Source organism: Nanorana parkeri, unplaced genomic scaffold (assembly GCF_000935625.1).
Source record: "Nanorana parkeri isolate BGI_ZX_2015 unplaced genomic scaffold, ASM93562v1 scaffold81, whole genome shotgun sequence".
NCBI lineage: Eukaryota > Metazoa > Chordata > Amphibia > Anura > Dicroglossidae > Nanorana > Nanorana parkeri.
In genome coordinates, this window is record NW_017306349.1 from 1322709 (window position 1) to 1344359 (window position 21651).

The following is a 21651-nucleotide window of genomic DNA, read 5'->3' on the forward strand; positions in this document are numbered from 1 at the left end:
GTGTATATAATAATCCGGCCACTCGGTGTATATAATAATCCGGCCACTCGGTGTATATAATAATCCGGCCACTCGGTGTATATAATAATCCGGCCACTCGGTGTATATAATAATCCGGCCACTCGGTGTATATAATAATCCGGCCACTCGGTGTATATAATAATCCGGCCACTCGGTGTATATAATAATCCGGCCACTCGGTGTATATAATAATCCGGCCACTCGGTGTATATAATAATCCGGCCACTCGGTGTATATAATAATCCGGCCACTCGGTGTATATAATAATCCGGCCACTCGGTGTATATAATAATCCGGCCACTCGGTGTATATAATAATCCGGCCACTCGGTGTATATAATAATCCGGCCACTCAGTGTATATAATAATCAGGCCACTCAGTGTATATAATAATCCGGCCACTCGGTGTATATAATAATCCAGCCACTCAGTGTATAGCAAGCTACAGCTTGAGGTATACTGAGACGCCGCAGCCGGGGCGGATCCCGACATTACTGTCAAGATCCACCCAGCTGCGTGATTGACAGCTGGCTCTGCCTATCTCGAGGCAGAGCCAGCTGTACCAGCCCCCTCCCCCGTCCGTCTCGCCAGTCAGCGCTTGAGGATCGGGGAGGGGGGGAATCCCTGCATGGAGCCGTGAGTGACAGTCACGGCTCTCTGCAGGGACAGGATCGAGAAGTGAGCGATCGACGGTATGTGTTCGCTCACTTCCCGATCTATTGAGCCGGCCTGGGACAGTCTCATTGTCACAGGTCGGCTAGAACTATGAGGCTGAGTGATTTTCACTCGCCTCATAATTCTCCTTTAAGCAATGGTGGCACAGAATGCTTTGTGGTGTTCCAGGATCTCTGCTCGGCATGACTCCACAATGAAGAGACCTCCCGGTTCTTTTGACACACTGCGTGGAGGACTCGCGTCTCTTGAATTGTGGGAATAGTAATTAAATTGAGTATGGCAGTGCTGTATGCGTGTATTTATAGTGTTCTATTGTACCAAGTTCATCCTTCACTGGGCTGTGTGGTTTTATACAATGTACTAATTTCTCCCAAAGGTCATAACACAGTTTTCCGGAATAACGCTGAACAAAAAAGAGACCACAAGCACCGAGGAGGGCTCAGGTAGCTATATAATGCACTGGTTCAAAGGAAACTATAATGGTTATTGGTCAAGGCTAAAAATATATCAAAACAACAGGTATACAAAGTCTTACAGTTCATTTACTTAAGAAAGCAGCCACAGCCTGAGTAGAAAAGCCTGTGCCCTGGCAGCATGCTGCGGAGATGGACCATTGCTCTCTATAAGGAAGCAGCCACAGCCTGAGTAGAAAAGCCTGTGCCTTGGCAGCATGCTGCAGGCAAGGAGCATTGCTCTCTATAAGGAAGCAGTGTTCCCTCTCAGAGAAGGACCATTGCTCTCTATAAGGAAGCAGCCACATCCTGAGTAGAAAAGCCTGGGCCTTGGCAGCCTGCTGCAGAGAAGGACCATTGCTCTCTATAAGGAAGCAGTGGTCCCTCTCAGAGAAGGACCATTGCTCTCTATAAGGAAGCAGCCACAGCCTCGGTAGAAAAGCCTGTGCCTTGGCAGCATGCTGCATAGAAGGACCATTGCTCTCTATAAGGAAGCAGCCACAGCCTGAGTAGAAAAGCCTGTGCCTTGGCAACATGCTACAAAGAAGGACCATTGCTCTCTATAAGGAAGCAGCCACAGCCTGAGTAGAAAAGCCTGTGCCTTGGCAACATGCTACATAGAAGGACCATTGCTCTCTATAAGGAAGCAGCCACAGCCTGAGTAGAAAAGCCTGGGCCTTGGCAGCCTGCTGCAGAGAAGGACCATTGCTCTCTATAGGGAAGCAGCCTCAGTAGAAAAGCCTGTGCCTTGGCAACATGCTACATAGAAGGACCATTCCTTTCTTTAAGGAAGCAGCCACAGCCTGAGTAGAAAAGCCTGGGCCTTGGCAGCCTGCTGCAGAGAAGGACCATTGCTCTCTATAGGGAAGCAGCCTCAGTAGAAAAGCCTGTGCCTTGGCAACATGCTACATAGAAGGACCATTCCTTTCTTTAAGGAAGCAGCCACAGCCTGAGTAGAAAAGCCTGGGCCTTGGCAGCCTGCTGCAGAGAAGGACCATTGCTCTCTATAGGGAAGCAGCCTCAGTAGAAAAGCCTGTGCCTTGGCAACATGCTACATAGAAGGACCATTCCTTTCTTTAAGGAAGCAGCCACAGCCTGAGTAGAAAAGCCTGGGCCTTGGCAGCCTGCTGCAGAGAAGGACCATTGCTCTCTATAGGGAAGCAGCCTCAGTAGAAAAGCCTGTGCCTTGGCAACATGCTACATAGAAGGACCATTCCTTTCTTTAAGGAAGCAGCCACAGCCTGAGTAGAAAAGCCTGGGCCTTGGCAGCCTGCTGCAGAGAAGGACCATTGCTCTCTATAGGGAAGCAGCCTCAGTAGAAAAGCCTGTGCCTTGGCAACATGCTACATAGAAGGACCATTCCTTTCTTTAAGGAAGCAGCCACAGCCTGAGTAGAAAAGCCTGGGCCTTGGCAGCCTGCTGCAGAGAAGGACCATTGCTCTCTATAGGGAAGCAGCCTCAGTAGAAAAGCCTGTGCCTTGGCAACATGCTACATAGAAGGACCATTCCTTTCTTTAAGGAAGCAGCCACAGCCTGAGTAGAAAAGCCTGTGCCCTGGCAGCCTGCTGCGGAGAAGGACCATTGCTCTCTATCAGGAAGCAGTGGTCCCTCTCCAGAGCTCCAACATGCTCCCTGCTGAGTCAGAACTAGAGCTCTCCAATCAGGAGGGAGCATGAGCTTTACATACTGCAGAGCTATAGGTTTAACTCGGCAGGGGTTATAGGTCGGACCTCTGCTTCCTCCTGTACGAATTAAGCCTGCGGACAGCGGTTGCAGTCTTCATTCATTAATATTGTTACTGGTAACAGCCACATAACCGTAACCCTTCCTGCTGATTGGAGAGCTCCAGCAGGGGTTGTGTCAGACTTCTGGAGGGAGACCACTGCTTCCACAGAGATCAAGGCTCCTACTCAGCAGCATGCTGGCAGGGGACAGGCTCTTCTACTCTCACCTTTTTTGTTTTTATACACCCGGAGATGATTTAAACTGACGTTTCGGCTGAACTTTACACCATTATATATCTTTTGTACTGTCTCCATACAACCTTTGTTTTTATAAATAAATATTTTATACATGACAAAGGATTCCCAGAGCACCCTGGATTCCAAAGAAGCAGCGCAATAGAAGCTGTGCCTTTTTGGGGCTTTGGATAATGTGACCGAAAGTTCTGACAGAGACCCACGATAAGGGAGGAGTTACCGATCTACATTTACATGAGTGTAAATTTCAATGCAAGCTGTTGAGATTTATATAGAACATACTTTACATCAAAGAAGCAAACCGAGAGCATGGGAAAGGGAGCCTAAAGCTCCACTTGCTGATTCAAACTCAACTCTGTTCACCAGTAATGGTCCTCTAAAGTTTGCTGGGAAATTAAAACCTCTAGGGTCCTCCTCCCCGTCTTACAGGTTCCTTTTCCTCACCTTCAGGTCATTACAGGGCACAGAGGTCAGCAGGAGGAACCATTGAGTGCTAATTGAAGTGAATATTCAGACAGTTTATTGTGTGAGCATTCCCATTCGGATCAGGCTTTGTGTGCGCACGTGCCTGTGCACGCCGTTCTAACTCGGCTGATTTATATAAAATTGGGTTCAATGGAGTTCTCAGCCAAAGGTAAATTTTAGGGACGCACCGATATATATCGGCCGCCGAAACATATCGGCCGAAAATGGCACTTTTGGCACAATGCCGAAAGTGCAATTTTCCTGCCGATACATCGGCGCATCCGTGATTTCTTTTCTCCCCGCTCGGGGCGCTGCTCTGTGGCAGGAGGAGAGAACGTGTAACAGCCGGCCGAGCGCTGCGGGAGGCCGGCGTCTCTCCTCCCACACCGCTCAGCCACCTATCACAATCCAGCATAGCGGTGTGGGCGGAGACAAGCCGCGCTGTCACAGGAGGTTGAGCTCTCCCCCCTGCATCACACGATCAGCCTCCTGTGACAGCGTGTCGGAGAGGAGAGCGGGTACAAACACTCAGCGGTCAGTGATCGCTGAGTGTTTGTACATAATTGGCTACACGGTATGTTTACTATATCCTCAATTATGAATGAATGGGAAGTGATCTACATCACATCTACATCACTTCCTGTCCATTCATAGTTGTAGTTATAGTAAACATACCATGTCCTCATGTTATCAAAGAACAGGAACACTCATAGAGGATTCCTGTTCATTGATAACAGGGGATACAGAAAAAGAGATTGAGGACTCTGTATCTCTGAGGACTCTGTGTCTCTGAGGACTCTGTGTCTCTGAGGACTCTGTGTCTCTGAGGACTCTGTGTCTCTGAGGACTCTGTGTCTCTGAGGACTCTGTGTCTCTGAGGACTCTGTGTCTCTGAGGAGGCTGCAGAAAAAGAGATTTAGGTCCTCAATCTCTTTTTCTATTTTAAAAGGGAATTATCGGGGGTCTGTTTAGACCCCTGCTCTTTCCCCGAAGCCCCTAAAAGTAAAGTAAAAAATAAAAATATTTAATTTAAAAAATATTTAATAAATAAAAATATAAAAACTTTTAAAAGTTTATAAAAATAAAATATTTAAAAATTTTGAAAAAATTAAAATAAAATACAGCTTTGGTTTCGGCCTGACAATTGTTTTGTTATTTCGGTTTCGTTTCGGTTTTAAATTTTCCATTTCGGTGCACCTCTAGTCATTTTCATACCTGCGCTAGAAGACAACGTTGGGAAGCTGAACTTCCTCTTTTCTTCTTCCTAATAAACAGTTTTTATTGGATTAGTGAAATGTAAATTTTATGACCTGGTTTCCCATTTCTCAATATCTTTTTTTTTTTCATTCTCAAGAAATCGTTATGTGTCACGTACCGGAAGGCTTACCCATTGATATTACCGTGAAGATGATGCTTTGTTTGATCCATCTCAATATTCTGGAGACTGTTGGTGTAAGTCATTTGACTATTTAAATCCTGTATTTGTGTTTTCTCTCCTTAGCTGAGATGACAATGGGCACACGGTGCTCGTACGTTCATTACAGAGCCGAAGATCTGACCATGCTAATTGGAGAACATAGCCTGATCGTTAACGAGAAAGCAATGTAAAGGGCGGATATATAAGGTCTGGTGGGACAAGAGCAGCCATGGATAACCAAAACATGGCCGAGATTGTCTCGTTTGTCCAGGTCATGGTATAGCTTAGTAGTAGTTAGTCACAATCAACTTGTCTTGTTCTGTGAATCGAATGGATGACACCAATGCAGACTTCCTGACTTCTCATGGGACAAGAGCAGCCATAGATGACCAAAACATGGCCCTTGCCCTATGAGAAGTCAAGAAGGCTCTATAGGTGTTAATCCTTCGATTAACAGAACAAGACCAGGATGGAAGATGTGACTAGAACAGGGGTGTTCCACAGCTTTTACATGATGCCATCCTCAGTTTCAAGAAGCCTGCACAGGTGTTAATCTTTCCATTCACAGAGCAAGTCCTGTTGAACGTGACTACAACATGACCTGGATAAATGAGAACCTTCACCGATGATTTTGGCCATGTTTTGGTTATCTATGGCTGCCCTTGCCCTATGGGAAGTCAAGAAGGCTGTGTAGGTGGTAATCCAAGAGCCAACTAGATAAACGCTTAATAAGTTAGGCGCCAGCTGTAAATTTTAAGGAGCATTGGCTACCTGGCTCTTGTGATTTGTCCAGCCCAGACATAGTTGCTATCAGCCTCATGTGTGATAACAATAAAGTTAATGGCTTCTGTAGTGAAGATGTCAAAGTTCAACTTTGGCCAAGCTATGGACCTTCATATAACCACCATCTGATCTATATTGTATACATTGTTATATGTAGAATGGTTGTTGTCTGATATGAGCCAACGTTTTGGGGGAAATATAAACCCGTACCCTTTTTATTACTCGGTCTCTATTTCTTATTGTTTTCTTAGCCAATGCTGACGTCTCTAATGGAGCAGAATCCAGAAGAAGTGGGAGACTTGTATCTGGATGTGGCAGAGGCGTTTCTTGAAGTCGGGGAATATAACTCTGCTCTGCCTCTGCTCGGCGCTTTGGTGTGCTCCGAAAAATACAACATGGCTGTCGTCTGGCTGCGCCATGCAGGTAATTGGCTGAGAGCATGTGAAAACGACACCCAACCCATTGTACCTTGAAAGTATGAAACCTCTTTATGAGCTGATTCTTAAAGCATATCTAAACTCGAGAACACAATTGTAATACATTGCAATTTAGATGTGGTGATGCATTATCTGCAGGTATAGAGGTATTCCTGTTGATCCTGCCAGTCACTTCCTGTGCACTGAACTGAAACAATGTGATCAACCTTCTCAACTATCTTCTGTGAACTACACAACCCCTCCTCAACCACACAAATATGGAGTTGACCTCTTTGGCATCTATAATATCCTTCACTCTTCTAGGGAGGCTTTCTACAAGATTTTGGAGAGTGCCTGTGGAAATTTGTGGCCATTTGTGAGGTTAGGTACTGATGTTGGATGAGAAGATCTGGCTCGCAATTGGCGTTCCAGTTCATCCCAGTATGGCGAAGGTCGAAGCTCCATATAGGCCACTTGAGTGTCTGTGGGAATTTGTGGCCATTTGTGAGGTCAGGTACTGATGTTGGATGAGAAGATCTGGCTCGCAATTGCCGTTCCAGTTCATCACAGTATGGCGAAGGTCGGAGCTCCATATAGGTCACTTGAGTTCCCCAACACCAATCTGGTCCAGTACTAAATAAAAAAAATAGTCACAAGCATCATCCACCATCTACTTTCTCCTGCTCAGCTCTCTTCCTGTCTGCTCCAGCTTTGATATGCCCCTCGGTATTCTGGACCTATATTAGATGTGATGATGTCATGGGTCCTTAGACCGCTGGAGCCCGGGGGAGAGGAGGCTTCAGGGAATGGTCTATCAGCTAGGGGGGGATCAAGGATCAGGTACGTATATTTTTGTTATTTGTGCCCCTAGACCAGTGGTTCTCAACCTGTGTAACCTCAGGACCCACATCTGTCCTTGGTCATTAAGATGCAACCCAAGTCGCACTGAAATGGAATGCACTGCATTGCAGTACCGTGCGTTCCGGTGCAGGCGATTGAACTGTTTGCAGGAGTTGTGTTTGGGGTGCCATTTAAATGAATGGCAACACAACGCACCTCCCACACCAGAACGTGTAGTAGATGCGATTGCATGGTACAGTGCGTTAATCGCACAGGACTGGTCGATTACCGCACTGTACTAGTGTGAACGGGCCCTCAAAAACATTGACAGACACAATCTCACACACACACATATACACTGGAGTGGATCAAGTCCATTGCTTGCACAGCTCCCTTGCGCGCCCTCTGGAGGTGGTGGGAGCCAGAATGTGACGTCAGTCCTGTCCAGGCACCTCTACAGGACATGCGAGGAAGCTGTAAGCAATGCACGTATGGATGGAATTCCCTTGCAGCGATAGCTCCAGCCCACCTCAAGCTGACACTCGACGCCGAGCAGCTTATTAATGGCTGCTTGGCCCGAGAACTGACAGTGCTGCCCTAGGGGGAGGCTGAGAAGTCTCTCGCCTAGAAAAATGGAAGGCACTCGGCGACCCACTGAACACGGCGTCACCACCGTGAACACAAGACACTGACCAAAACAAGCAGTTGACCCTTGCATTGCAGGGGTAGCCCCAATGCAAGGGTTAACCTTTGAAAATCCTCAAGGTCTTTGCATTCAAGGAATCGTCCTAACCTGGTCCCATAGATTTAGCAAAGAAAAAACTGTCTTCACTATTAAAGGAGAACTATGAGATGAGTAATTTCCACTCACCTCATAGTTCTAGCCGACCTGTGACAATGAGACTGTCACAGGTCGGCTCAGTAGATCGGGAGCGGAGCGAACACATACCGGCGTTCGCTCACCTCTCGATCCTGTCACAGCTCTCTGCCGTGACAGGGGGAGGGGCTGGATTCCCCCCTGACTGGCGCTGACGGACGGGGGAGGGGGCGGGTACAGCTGGCTCTGCCTCTAGATAGTCACACAGCTGGGCGGATCCAGACATCGATGTCGGGATCCGCTCCGGCTGCGGAGTCTCAGTATACCGTGAGCTGTAGCTCCCTATATACTGAGCTTAGGGTTACGGGAGGACGCTAGTTGGTGTCCTCCCGTTACCCTAATGAGAACTATGGGGAAAAGCCCTGACCCCATAGTTCTCCTTTAAACATGAAGAATCTATTTTACTGTCTGTGGCTGTATACTTTCACCAGCAGATATATGAAGTGCCAGGTACAGCCGGATTTACAGCATTCCATTAGCCCATCTCAGCCTGAAAGGGGGAAAATATAGTGGAGAAAGAGAGAGGAAAAAATGAATGACGTTCAAGTTAGAGCAACATCTGTAAAACATCCAGTGCCCATTAACAGCCAGAAACATATCTACCTGATCTCTTGTAACGTCATGGAATTGGTCCACTGGTATTTCATAAATACATTATATGTCTAGAAGTCTGTGGATACCTGACCATCACATCTACCGATATGTCCAAAAGTATGAAACAGTCTGGTGAAGGCCCTTTTCTGATCCATTACGACTGTCCCCTGTGTACAAAGCCAGCTCCATAAAGATATGGTGTGACCAGTTTGGAGGAGGAACTCGAGTGTCCTGCACAGAGCCCTGACCTCAACCCTGCTGAACATCCAACACCTGTACCTGACCATGTATTCTTTTGGAAGAATGGGCACGAATTCCCACAGACGCACCCCAAAACCTTGTGAAAAGCCTTCCCTGAAGAATGGAGGAGGTTGGAGCCAGAAAAAGGGCCCAACTCTATATTAAAGCCCATGGTTTTGGAAAGGGACGCCAAGGGTCCATCAACTTGGCCATGTAGCATAGACCTAGTCTAACAACCTAAGTCACCTACTGGCTTCTTATACTTCCAGTGGTAATATGTAGCTGTCATATTTCGAGACCTTCTGCCACACCTCCTGTTGCGTTTCTACAGACACGGTCCAAAACCGTATAGAAAGCCTTCCCAGAAGAGTGGAGGGGAGGTTAGTCACAAAAGGAGCCCAACTCCATATTAAAGCCCATGGTTTTGGAAAGGGATGTCAAGGGTCCATCAACTTGGCCACGTAACCATGTAAGGGTCCATCAACTTGGCCACGTAACCATGTAAGGGTCCATCAGCTTGGCCATGTAGTATGGGTATAGTCTAACAACCTAAGTCACTTACTGGCTTCTTATACCTCCAGTGGTAATATTTAGCTGTCATATTTCAAGACCTTCTGCCACACCTCCTGTTGCGTTTCTACAAACACACTCCAAAACTGTATAGAAAGCCTTCCCAGAAGAGTGGAGCTGAGCCCAACTCCATATAAAAGCCCATGGTTTTGGAAAGGGCTGTCAAGTGTCCATCAACACTTGGTCATATAGTGTAGGTTTAGTCTAATGAGCTAAGTCATCTACTGGCTTCTTATCTTCTAAAAATCTGGTGAGAGTGGGAACCCTTCTGAATGGCTGCCACATGTGTGCGTTTTGCCCCAGGAGTCCTGAGAGATATAGGATGATTTAGCGCTGTAGGGGACATAGCAGGTCAACAGTCCCAGAAGTTATGGATTTAGAAGACAAAAAAATGGTAACAGTGTTCTCAAAGGAGAGGACACTGTTGAGAGATGGTTACTAAACAGACCGAGACCTTTTTTCTTGTAAAAATATAAACTTTATTTGTTACAAAATCTCATATTTATCGCACCCGTGATTCCATTTCTATAGCAAAATCTACATATAAAAAAACGTTGTCCATAACATTCATACATGCATACTTCCATACATACTATGCACTCACACAGATTGCGGCAGTTATTATTTTCAAAACTTTTTAGGATTTAGAAGACCCTTCAACAGAGGAGTGATATGGGCAGCAGGAGAGGTAAGTATTTACTTCAATTTGTTCTTTCACAGGTACAGCTTTAAACACCTGAATGAGGCATACGTTTCTCCGCCCCATGCACAAGTTGAGTACAATGAGCCTTGGTTGCCAGATATGTAGCTTGTTGGAATCAATGGCCGGCATCTCCAGTGTCTCCGTTTAACCGCTCACATAAGGGCCTCTGAGTGGCCCTGGACGCAGACAGTGTGTATTCAGGGCTGTCGTTCTCTGGCTGCATACAAACTGGACGCAGCTAACCGTCGGTGTGACTGTGACCATATTGTCTTAACAATCCTCCCTGCTGTAACCCTTTTGTCTTTTCCCAGACTGTCTGAAAGCTCTGGGTCACATGGAGAAAGCTGCAGAGAGCTACAGTAAGGTGGTGGAAATGGCTCCCTTACACTTGGACGCCAGAATCTCCCTTTCTACTCTTGAACAACAGTTGGGGCATCCCGAGAAAGCACTGGAAGCTTTAGAACCAATGTATGACCCGGATACATTAGCGCAAGATTCAAATGCTGCCCAGCAGGTAGGAGGACCACATGGTTTCACCTAAGTTATCTTTCTTTCCCTTACCTTTAGACATGTTACCATTGAAACTAGGGATTTCGGTATTGAGTACGAGCACCGATATTTTTTTCCCCCGTTATTCGCAGATACCGAATACCGATACCGGAAGTCCCATTAAGGAAGTCAGGCGGCGTGCAATGACTCGCCACCCGGTTTCCTGACTAGCAGGAAAGCCGTCCCCATGCTTCTCGACACTAGGTGACGTTTTGGCCAATCAGGAAGCCGGGCGCCGTATAATGATCCGGAGCCCGGCTTCCTGATTGGCCAGGAAGCCGGCTCCGTGCTCCCTCATCCTGAGGTGAATTGACCTTCCGGGTCAATCAGGAAGCCGGGCGCCGCGTCATTACGCGGTGCTCGGCATCCTCAAGTGACGAGGCTTCCACAAGTGACGAGGGAGCATGGAGCCGGCTTCCCGACCAATCAGGAAGCCGGGCAGCGTGTAATGACTCGCTGCCTGGATTCCTGATACAGAAAGTATCGGGCTAGGCATCGGAGAATTTGGGAGAGTACGAGTCCTCGCCCAAATTCTCGGCACCGATACTAGTATAGGTATCGGTGCATCCCTAATTGAAACCAGATACATGACATGTCGTAGTGCTTCTCGGCAAATAATACATAGACAAAATCAAGGATGTAGATGGACATTCCCCAATGTTTTATCCCGTTACCAACACAGCAAGTACAGAAAAACATCCAGAGATTCCAATTTCCTGTTTCATCTGCTCTGAAATCCCAATCCGTTGTCGGCCCTGCCTGCTGAACTACGGAGCTCCACCTCTCCCCCGCCCTTCAATGCCCCCCCTCCACATGCATACATTGATTTGTTTCCCAACGAAACCATCCAAGGGCCTGCCCACACAGCGTGTTTATTAGAGAAAAGGGCTTTTGGGAGATGTAGTTCTGGGGGAGTGCCTATGTCCGTAGAAACCGGCTTTGCAGCAGTTGCCCATTCAAGAATTTTACAAGCTTACAGGGAATATTAAAAGCTTTTCCCTGCTACAGGAAGTAGATAATATAAAACGATACCGCTGAGACATGATCTAGAGGGGGGTGTTTGGTGGTAAATGTCGTTTATGCTTGGACCATACCATTTCACATTGGGGGGAATTGGGGCTAGGGATGAGTCGGCATGCTACAGCCACTATACTGAGACACTATCGTCTGAGTGTTCATGAGTTGATGGGATATGGTCTGAGTATATATTTACACATAGTAATTATGTCACCTCGGAGATGCATTTTTCCCAGACGGTCTGTCATCATCTCTTTCCTAACACTTGCGTGTTTTCCTCTTTCTTCTTTTCCTATTTCCAGATCCTCTCGCTGTCTCATTGTATCAACACTCCCATTACATCACATGGGTGCCTGTCATGATTGTTATCTGGAATCCTTTGCACGATGTCTGTGTGTTTGAATCACGCCCGTATCGGTCAAAGGGCAGACCAAAGAATGTTGGAGCATTGTGTGTGGTGTCACCCAATCTCCAAAAGTCCTCCTAAGTTTTTGCTGAAATTCAAAACTTTGTTTAAATTGGGGATGCACCGATACCGAGTATTTGGGCGAGTACTCCAATACTCCCATACCGGAACTGCCGGTCAGAGGGAGATGTCCCTCTGACCGCAAGTGCCGAGGGCGCATGGAGGCGGCTTCCTTTCCAATCAGGAAGCTGGGCGGTGGTTTATGACCCGCCTCCCAGCTTCTTGATTGGTTAGGAAGCCAGGCTGCCTAGCAACAAGTAAAGCCGGCTTCCTAGCCAATCAGGAAACTGGCGGCACGTCATGACCCGCCTCCAATCAGGAAGCCAGGCTGCGTAGGAACAAGTAAAGCCGGGTTCCTAGCCAATCAGGAAGCCGGGAGGTGGGTCATGATGTGCCGCCCGGCTTCCTGATTATCTAGGAAGCCGGCTTCACCTGATGCTATGCAGCCTGACTTCCTGACCAATCAGGAAGCCGGACAGCAGCTCATTACTTGTGCCTGGGTTTCTGATTGGTCAGAAAGCCAGGCAGCCTCGGGATGTGTTCCGGGCGACAGGTCATTATCCGCCACCCAACTTCCTGATAATCTGGGCACACTGCACCGGTACTTGGTATGGGCAGGTACCGAAAAAAAAAGTATCGGTACTCGATACTGAAAAAACAGTATCGGTGCATCCCGAGTTTAAAACACAGAGAACTCCTTCAAGAAATACAACTGAATACCAGATCCACTTTAACATAGCCGCCATTAGCATGAGGTCACTGCGCCCTCTGAGATCCAACAACGGGTGTATTGGTGGCCACTGTGATGGAAGAAACGCAAAACCATTGGAGATCTCTTGCTCCTCCATATCTGGAAACGGAGTATTTACAGTGAAGGCCACATGACCCCAACTAAAAAAGTGAGGATTTGCACTTCCTGTGCCTAGGCACTCTTCTTATGTAGCCTTAAAGCTGTTCATCGGCAGTATGACATCATCTAAGGCACTGCTGCCTCTAACTGTTAATACCAGGAGATTTGGTGATGTCACTACTGTGCTGCTCACTGTTCTCCTTGCTGGAGGCCCTGAGATGAGGATATAAAGCCCTGCCTCTACCAAGATGGCCGCCTCCACACTGACACAGCACACCCACTCCTCCAGACTGACATCTTCCTATCAATGCATTTGGGGATTTGCATAACTCCTACCAGTGAACTGCTTGCATCAGGGCTGAGGGCTCTTAAGAGGATTACTGGGACAGGGTGCTGTGTTGTTTCTACTTCAGAAACCTGAACATTTCTGCTTTATTCTTCCAATGGGAACACGTGTTCTAGAGACAGCAGTAAAAGAGGAGATTTCCTCTTATTTGGGAGTAGTGTCTTCAGGGCAAAAAGTGAGGGAAATCTTCTAAATTGGGGCAGAGCGGGCCATAAAAACCTTGTTACCGGATTTGGACCACCAAAGAGTATGAATCTCAGTCAGTTGAGTTCAGACAATCACATATAGAATCATGGCGTAGATGGTGACTGTGGTTGAGTAGCATTTGCTTTCATACGACCTTTATATCCAAGCCACCTGTAGAACCGAGCGACCTTTATATCCAAGCCACCTGTAGAACCGAGCGACCTGTAGAACCGAGCGACCTGTAGAACCGAGCGACCTGTAGAACCGAGCGACCTGTAGAACCGAGCGACCTGAAGAACCAAGCGACCTGTAGAACCGAGCGACCTGTAGAACCAAGCGACCTGTAGAACCAAGCGACCTGTAGAACCGAGTGACCTGTAGAACCGAGTGACCTGTAGAACCAATCGACCTGAAGAACCAAGCGACCTTCACATCCAATCTACCTTCACAACCAAATCACCTGTAGTAAATCGACCTGTAGAACCAAGCAACCTTCACATCCAATCTACCTTCACAACCAAATCACCTGTAGTTCCAAACTACTTTTAGATCCGAAGCCAATGTACATTTTTTTTTTCCATCCTAGGAACTTAAGCTTCTTCTCCACCGGTCAACTCTCCTTTTCTCTCAGGGAAAAATGTATGACTATGTGGATACTTTACTCACAATGCTTGCCATGCTTCTGAAGGTGAGTGTTTATTGGATAAAAAAACTCTAATTTTACAGCTTTTATGTCAAATTTGGAAAACGTTGAAAGTATGTTTGTTTCTATAGTTTTATTTTTTTTGTAATTGATAACCAGAATTACATTATTTTAGATGTAAATAGCATAGTGCTTAGGGTTGAGGGACCTTAAATGTCCCTTGGATGTTTTTGTTTATGGCGTGTCATCATACTCAGACACATTACACCTATATGAGCTGGTTGGACATCCATCCCAAAACCATGGCCATTAATATGGAGTTGCCACCTTCTGGGAATTCCACACTTCTTAGAAGACTTTCCACAAGGTTTCGAAGGGTGTCTGTGGAAATTTGGGCCCATTTGTGAGATCAGGTACCGATGTTGGATGGGAAGACCTGGCTGGCATTCCAGTTCATCTCAAAGGGGTTCACTTGGATTGAGGTCGGGGCTCTGTGCAGGTCATTTGAGTTCCTCCACAACAAACTGGTCAAACCATATCTAGGTGACACCTAGAGATCTATAGCCATGGTGATGCAAGGTGCTTTAGCTATCCATGAGCCATCCAAAAGATTGCATGGGATACGTGCATATGGAGGAAGGGACTGTGATACATTTTCATTGGCATGTTTCCCATTCTGAAGTCAGAACTTGATCTTTACATTTGGCAGCCCCTTGGAAGACTTACGCAATGAAAACTACACATGTGGTATTGAGTGGAATGCACAGGAGGTGAATGAAACGTGAATCACTCTTACATTACTTCACCAGTCCTACAATGCTGCTACCATGTACCAACCTCACAATGAGCACACAGTGTTGTCACTCTAGAACAGGACTACAGAACATCCCCTCTTCGTGCGAAATATACTGAGTTATGTAGTCCACACAGATAGCTGGAAACATTGAAACTGGTAATAGTGAAGCACAGGTGACAGGGTAACCCCTTGGCCCTGTATGGCCAGCTTTAGTGTCAGCCTCTTGCAATCCCTCAAACAAAAGATTTCGGAGTGGCAGATGGAGAGGAATCTCTTGGAGCCAATCCGGTGGTCTGCATGCCAATGTGTTGACAAGGAGCATGCTGAAAGAAGGAGCTAGCAGAGTTCAGTTCAGCAGTCTGCTACTACTCTTGCACTGTCCAATCAGCAGGCTGATGGTGGAGCCCGGGCACACCACTTTATTCCTTAACTATGGTGTTATCTATGTGCTATGGGGCTGTGTATATCTCAAGACCGGGTGGAAAGCTCCCATATATGTATTCATCTGTCTTTTTAACTCCCCACCTGGAGTTCAGCTCTTAAAGGAGAACTATGGGGTCAGTGTTTTTCCCCATAGTTCTCCTTAGGGTAACGGGAGGACACAAACTAGTGTCCTCCCGTCACCCTAAGCTGCTGCTCGCGGTATACTGAGACGCCGGAGCGGATCCTGACCTGGACGTCGGGATCCATTCTCTGGGCTGCCAATAGGATTAACATTGCCCATTCAGTTTGTCCCAAATATTTTAATGTTTTAAAAAAAATCCTTGTCAGCAGAACTGTTTCTGATGCATTTTGTTTGAAATGGTGACAACGTTACTATCCAAAGCACTGCAGCATTGTCACGCTTGCATTGCTGTACCAGCTCAACCTACATTGGGGCGTGATGGCCTCCATCTAGCCAATCAGTGGCTGGCAGCACCTAGCCCTACCTTGCTCATGGGTAATGTAGTCCCAGAAGGAGCTTTGCACATCCTAGGGAAATGAGGTGCAAATCGTGCTGCATCCCATGTGCCAGATAATGGCAAGTCAATCCACAGTTCAGATTTGCTGCAGGACAAGGGTGTAACATTGGTGGTGGTGGGTCGAGGTGGGTGAGGGGTAGAAATCGGCATTTTAATCTTTTTTTAACTTTTGTTTATTTTATTTTTCTTTCAAGATTGCAATGAACCGAGCACAGGTATGTTTGATTTCAAGTTCCAAGTCTGGAGAAAGGCATTTGTATCTGATCAAGGTGTCGAGGGATAAAATTTCCGACACCGATGAACAGGAGCCCGTAAATTCTGACGCAAAAGGTAAGGAGATTGAGGTAATCTCAGAACTGATTTTCATAGGGAGACAATAGGGCCGCATGGAATCTTAGCATGAACGGGGCACAAAAAAATAATATACTTGGGCTGAGTGCCTTGATACGTCCGTATATTATCATAATATAATAGCACATATCTCTACAGGCTGGATTAGATGTTTGTGTGTAAGTACTTCTACGTATACATATGGGCACATTCTGGATGTTCTTTAGTCACACACTCTAATATTTCGTTAGACCGCCTTTAGCTTTGATTACGGCACACAATCGCCGTGGCATCATTGCGATAACCTTATACAATGTAACAACATTTATTTCCGTCCAGAGTTGCATTCATTTTTCACCAACTTGTAGTGATGATGGGCGAGTCGGACCACTGCGTAAAGTCTTCTCCAGCACATCCCAAATATTCCCAATGGGGTTAAGGTCTGGACTCTGTGGTGGCCAATCCATGGGTGACAATGATGTCTCATGCTCCCTGAACCTCTCATTCACAATCTAAGCCCGATGAATCCCGGCATTGTCCTCTTGGAATATGCCCAATGTGCCATCAGGGAAGAAACACTGTGTAAAGTCTTCTCCAGCACATCCCAAATATTCCCAATGGGGTTAAGGTCTGGACTCTGTGTCCAATCCATGGGTGACAATGATGTCTCATGCTCCCTGAACCCCTCTTTCACAATCTAAGCCCGATGAATCCCGGCATTGTCCTCTTGGAATATGCCCAATGTGCCATCAGGGAAGAAACACTGTGTAAAGTCTTCTCCAGCACATCCCAAAGATTCTCAATGGGGCTAAGGTCTGGACTCCATGGGTGACAATGATGTCTCATGCTCCCTGAACCACTCTTTCACAATCTGAGCCCGATGAATCCTGGTATTGTCATCTTGTAATATGGCCAATGTGCCATCAGGGAAGAAAAAAAATCAGTTGATGGAAAAACCTGGTCATTCAGTATATTCAGGGAAGCAGCTGACCTCATGGGGACATAACGTTGCTGAACCTAGACCTGACCAACTGAAGCCACCCCAGATCATAACACTTATCAATTGGAAGGCTCTGACCTATCTGCTTAGCTGAATCCCAGTGGTGACTTTTTTTTGGCAAGCTCATGTATATTATAATGCACTCAGTAATCTATTATTACAACTATTGTCTATGTAACTTCCTATTCTGTGATAACAACTACTGTCCACATAACTTCCTCTAACTTGTTATGAATGTCTTTGGAAATGCCAGCATTGCTGCCTCGATTTAATCTTAATATACTGTATATTAGATTTGGTGGTTGATAGTATATATTAAATAATACATAACCACCACTACTACGAGTGAAGGTATGAAGTCTGTACACGGGGTTTATATTTACATTTATAATCAGAAATCCTACATTCAAATATATTTTCAAGAAACAACTAAAACTAATAGTTCCATTGATTCCTGGTTCCTCAAACACCCTTAATGGGTGAAACCATCTACATCCTCTGTGGAAGAGGAGCTTGTCCCAATCTCCTGTTCTTTCCAAGACCAATATATGTGGAGACCACCAGTTCTGTCTTTATGTCTAGATGCCTCATGACACTCCACAGGAGACAAAGTTGCAAAGATGTTTCTCAACTTTCAGTTGAGGAACCATCTACGTTCTCTGTGCAAGAACAGCTTGTCCTAGACTCCTCCTTTTCTAGTTTTATGACTCAACGTAAGGCAAAGAAGTGGAGACCATCAGTTCTACCTATATGTCTAGACAATACATGACGTTCCACAGGAGACACAAAGTTCCAAGGATTGACTTTCTGTTGAGGAACCATCTACATTCTTTGTGCAAGAGGAGCTTGTTCCAATCTCCTCTTCTTCTAGTTTTATGGTTTGTATCCAAGGCGAAGAAGTGGAGACCATCAGTTCTACCTATATGTCTAGACAATACATGACGTTCCACAGGAGACACAAAGTTCCAAGGATTGATTTTCTGTTGAGGAACCATCTACATTCTCTGTGCAAGAGGAGCTTGTCCCAATCTCCTCCTTTTCTAGTTTTATGATTCTATCCAAGACAAAGGAGTGGAGACCATCAGTTCCGCCTATATGTCATGGCAATGCGTGACACACCAGGGAAGACACAAAGTTCCAAGGATTCTTTTTTTTTTTTGAGGAGCCATCTACATTCTCCGTGCAAAAGGGGCATGTGACCATCAGTTTTACCTTTTATGTCTAAACACTACATGACACTCCACAGGAGACATGGCGTTCCAAGAATTGACTTTCTGCTGAGGAGCCATCTACATTCTTCTCTAGTGATTCTTCATGGAGCATCATGAAGTGTCAAGACATATAGGCGGAACTGATGGTCTCCACTCCTTTGTCTTGGATAGAATCCATAAAACTAGAAGAGAAGGAGATTAGGACGAGCTCCTCTTGCACAGAGAATGTAGATGGTTCCTCAACAGAAGGTCAATCCTTGGAACTTTGTCTTTCATTTTGCATGCAAGAGGAGTATGTCTCAATCTCCTCCTCTTCTAGTATTATGGATTATTTCCAAGAAAAAGTGGAGACCATCAGTTCTACCTTTTATGTCTACTCCCTTCATGACGGGCCACAGGAGACTTAAAGTTTTAAGAACTCACAGCATACAGATGGAAATTCTATCTTTAGAATCTTTTAGTCTTTCCTACTTAGAACATATTGCGCTCGCATAGCAGGAGATAGGCCATTCCTAGGGTTTCACAGCTTACAAAATACTTACTTTGTAGTGTATATTCTACTGATGCATTTATTGACAAAAGCTACATCTTTGACATTCAAAGGTTCCTTTATAGTTCCAACATATTACGTTCATATGGCTATTATATACACTGGATACGCATACCAGATTTCATCCTTCTGTACACTATATGTAATGTCTCTGTAATAAATGTATTTACCTTAGAATCATCCCTTAAAAATCAATGGAACTATTCAGTTTCTTGTAAGTATATTTGAACATAGGAGGTTTAGTTATACACTTTTGAGCTCTAAATATAAGTCCTGTAGATAGACTCTATGATCCTAATGTAGAACCTCACTCACTGTACAGGTGGTCATAGAGTATATTAATATACACTATATTGCCAAACATATTGGGACACCCCTCCAAATCATTGGATTCAGGTGTTCCAATCCCCTCCATGGCCACAGGTGTATAACATTCATGCACCTCGGCATGCAGACGCTTCTGCAAACATTTGTGAAAGAATGGGTCGCTCTCAGGAGCTCGGTGACTACAAGCGTGGTACTGTGATACTTTGCCACCTGTGCAATAAGTCCATCTGTGACATTTCCTGGCTACTTAATATTCCACGGTCACCTGTTAGCGGTATTATAATAAAGTGGAAACCATCAAACCACCATACCTAATATATATTACGACTAAATTAAGGTAACAATATCGGCATTCCCAAAGAAATTTGGAGAGATAGAGGAAGTCGTGTAGACAGTAATTACCACAGAATAGGAAGTTATGGAGACAGTCGTTCTAATAATAGATTATTGTGTGCATTGTATTATATATATATATATATATATATTGTGGGGGATATTTGTTACATTGTGTCCCACTGCCCGTACCGAGATTTAATATTACTAAGACACAATTGGTGTATACAGCTTGTGGAGATGCATTTTTTATTATATTATAATATACGGAACTATCAAGGCACTAAATATATATTTTTTATTGTGTCTGTTCATGGGAAGATTTGATGCCGTTGCTATTGGCTCCTTGTTTGCCGAGCTATATAGCGGCATCAACATGCCACACCCCTCTGAGGAAGTCCCACCCAGGCAGAGACAAAAAAGAGAACATGTGGCAAGATGTCCATGTCTCTGTATGGCATTTTGGCTTTGTACAACTTAACTTTATTAGGCGGTATGGGGGGTGGGGGAGGGGGGTCTCTCTTTAATAGAGCCGAGGGCAGCAGGAGAGGAAGTTATACTTAAGAATAACATCACTTTATTCCTTTTCTTTGTAGGGAAACATTTTAACCTCAGTTTGCTTTATTGTGTTGCTGTTGAACTTGTTATTGAGTGTCATTTATACATGTATGGGTCCCATAATAGGCTTATGCAACCCGTTCTCATTAGTGGTTAGCACTGCTGCCTAGTAGTACCGTGGTCCTAGGTTCAAATTTTACCCAGGGCACCATTCACATGGAGTTTGCATATTCTCCCTCAAGGTACTCTGGTTTCCTCCCACACTCCATTCTGGCAGATGTATTGGCTCCTGTCCAAATTGGCCCTAGTATACCAGATAGATCACTTATGCCACACCCCCTCTGAAGAAGTCCCACCCAGGAGTAAACACGAAAGAGAACATGTGGCAAGATAAGCTCCTTGGGGGGCAGGGGCTAAATTCCTATAATGAATGGGTTTTCGGGTTTGCCTTTTCCCGTAGCGATTTTTACCGTACTGACCAGCGTGCTGAACAAGGAAGACTGGTGGAACCTCCTTCTAAAAGCCATCTACGCCCTCTGTGACCTCGCCCGGTTCAAGGAAGGGGAGCTGCTGGTAGACTCTTCCCTGGAATATTACTCGTTTTACGACGACCGACCGAAAAGGAAAGAGTTGGAATATTTTGGTCTCTCCACTGCTATCCTGGACAGGAATTTCCGAAAAGCGTACAACTATATAAGGTGCCTTCTGAATCCGATCGCTGACAACCAAAGTAGTAATAGTTTCTGCTTTGTGAAATATGTAACTAGTTCCTGTTTAAGCCTAAAGGGTCCCCAAGGAATGAGCTTCTGCTATTGGCTCCCTTTTGGTCTGTTATATATTTGTTCTATCTGTTTGATAAGTGCAATGCAGGACCAGCGGCCCTCGAGTTCCCGCCCACATTCCAGGGCTGGGGCAGGGTTGGATGAGAGCATTGGCTGCATGGGGAGTGAGACCTAAGGTAAGTATTCCCCTCTGTTATGACTGGATGAGCATTAGTGCCCTACTGTGCTGCAAAAAGGGCATTTTTATTAGCTAAACCTTGTGGAAGCAGTGGTCTCTCTGCAGAGATCTGACTCTCCCCTTCCTGAGCCAGACCAATAGATTTGCAACTAGGAAAGCATGTTTGTCCTGCTGATTGGGGAGCTCTGACTCTGACAGGGGACATATCAGTCATCTGCAGAGTGACTGCTGCTTCCACACAGGGAGCAAGGGTCTCCTTCCCAGCCTCTTTGACCATACAGAGAGCAGGGGTCTCCTTCCCAGCCTCTTTGACCACACAGAGAGCAAGGGTCTCCTTCTAAGCCTCATTGACCACAGAGAGCAAGGGTCTCCTTCTCAGCCTCGTTGACCACACAGAGAGCAGGGGTCTCCTTCCCAGCCTCTTTGACCACACAGAGAGCAGGGGTCTCCTTCCCAGCCTCTTTGACCACACAGAGAACAAGTGTCTCCTTCTCAGCCTTGTTGACCACACAGAGAGCAAGGGTCTCCTTCTCAGC

General features: G+C 45.8%; 1 protein-coding gene across 1 annotated transcript in view; it reads left to right on the top strand.

The window, feature by feature from the left end:
• The window catches only part of GTF3C3 (general transcription factor IIIC subunit 3), a 39374-nt gene that overhangs the window by 11040 nt on the left and 6683 nt on the right, over nucleotides 1–21651 (top strand). The window contains exons 7-13 of the mRNA XM_018576970.1: nucleotides 1072–1138; nucleotides 4946–5043; nucleotides 6043–6214; nucleotides 10343–10545; nucleotides 14032–14133; nucleotides 16041–16176; nucleotides 20616–20853. Coding sequence (XP_018432472.1) covers nucleotides 1072–1138; nucleotides 4946–5043; nucleotides 6043–6214; nucleotides 10343–10545; nucleotides 14032–14133; nucleotides 16041–16176; nucleotides 20616–20853 — 1016 coding nt within the window. The remainder of the gene's footprint in view (nucleotides 1–1071; nucleotides 1139–4945; nucleotides 5044–6042; nucleotides 6215–10342; nucleotides 10546–14031; nucleotides 14134–16040; nucleotides 16177–20615; nucleotides 20854–21651) is intronic.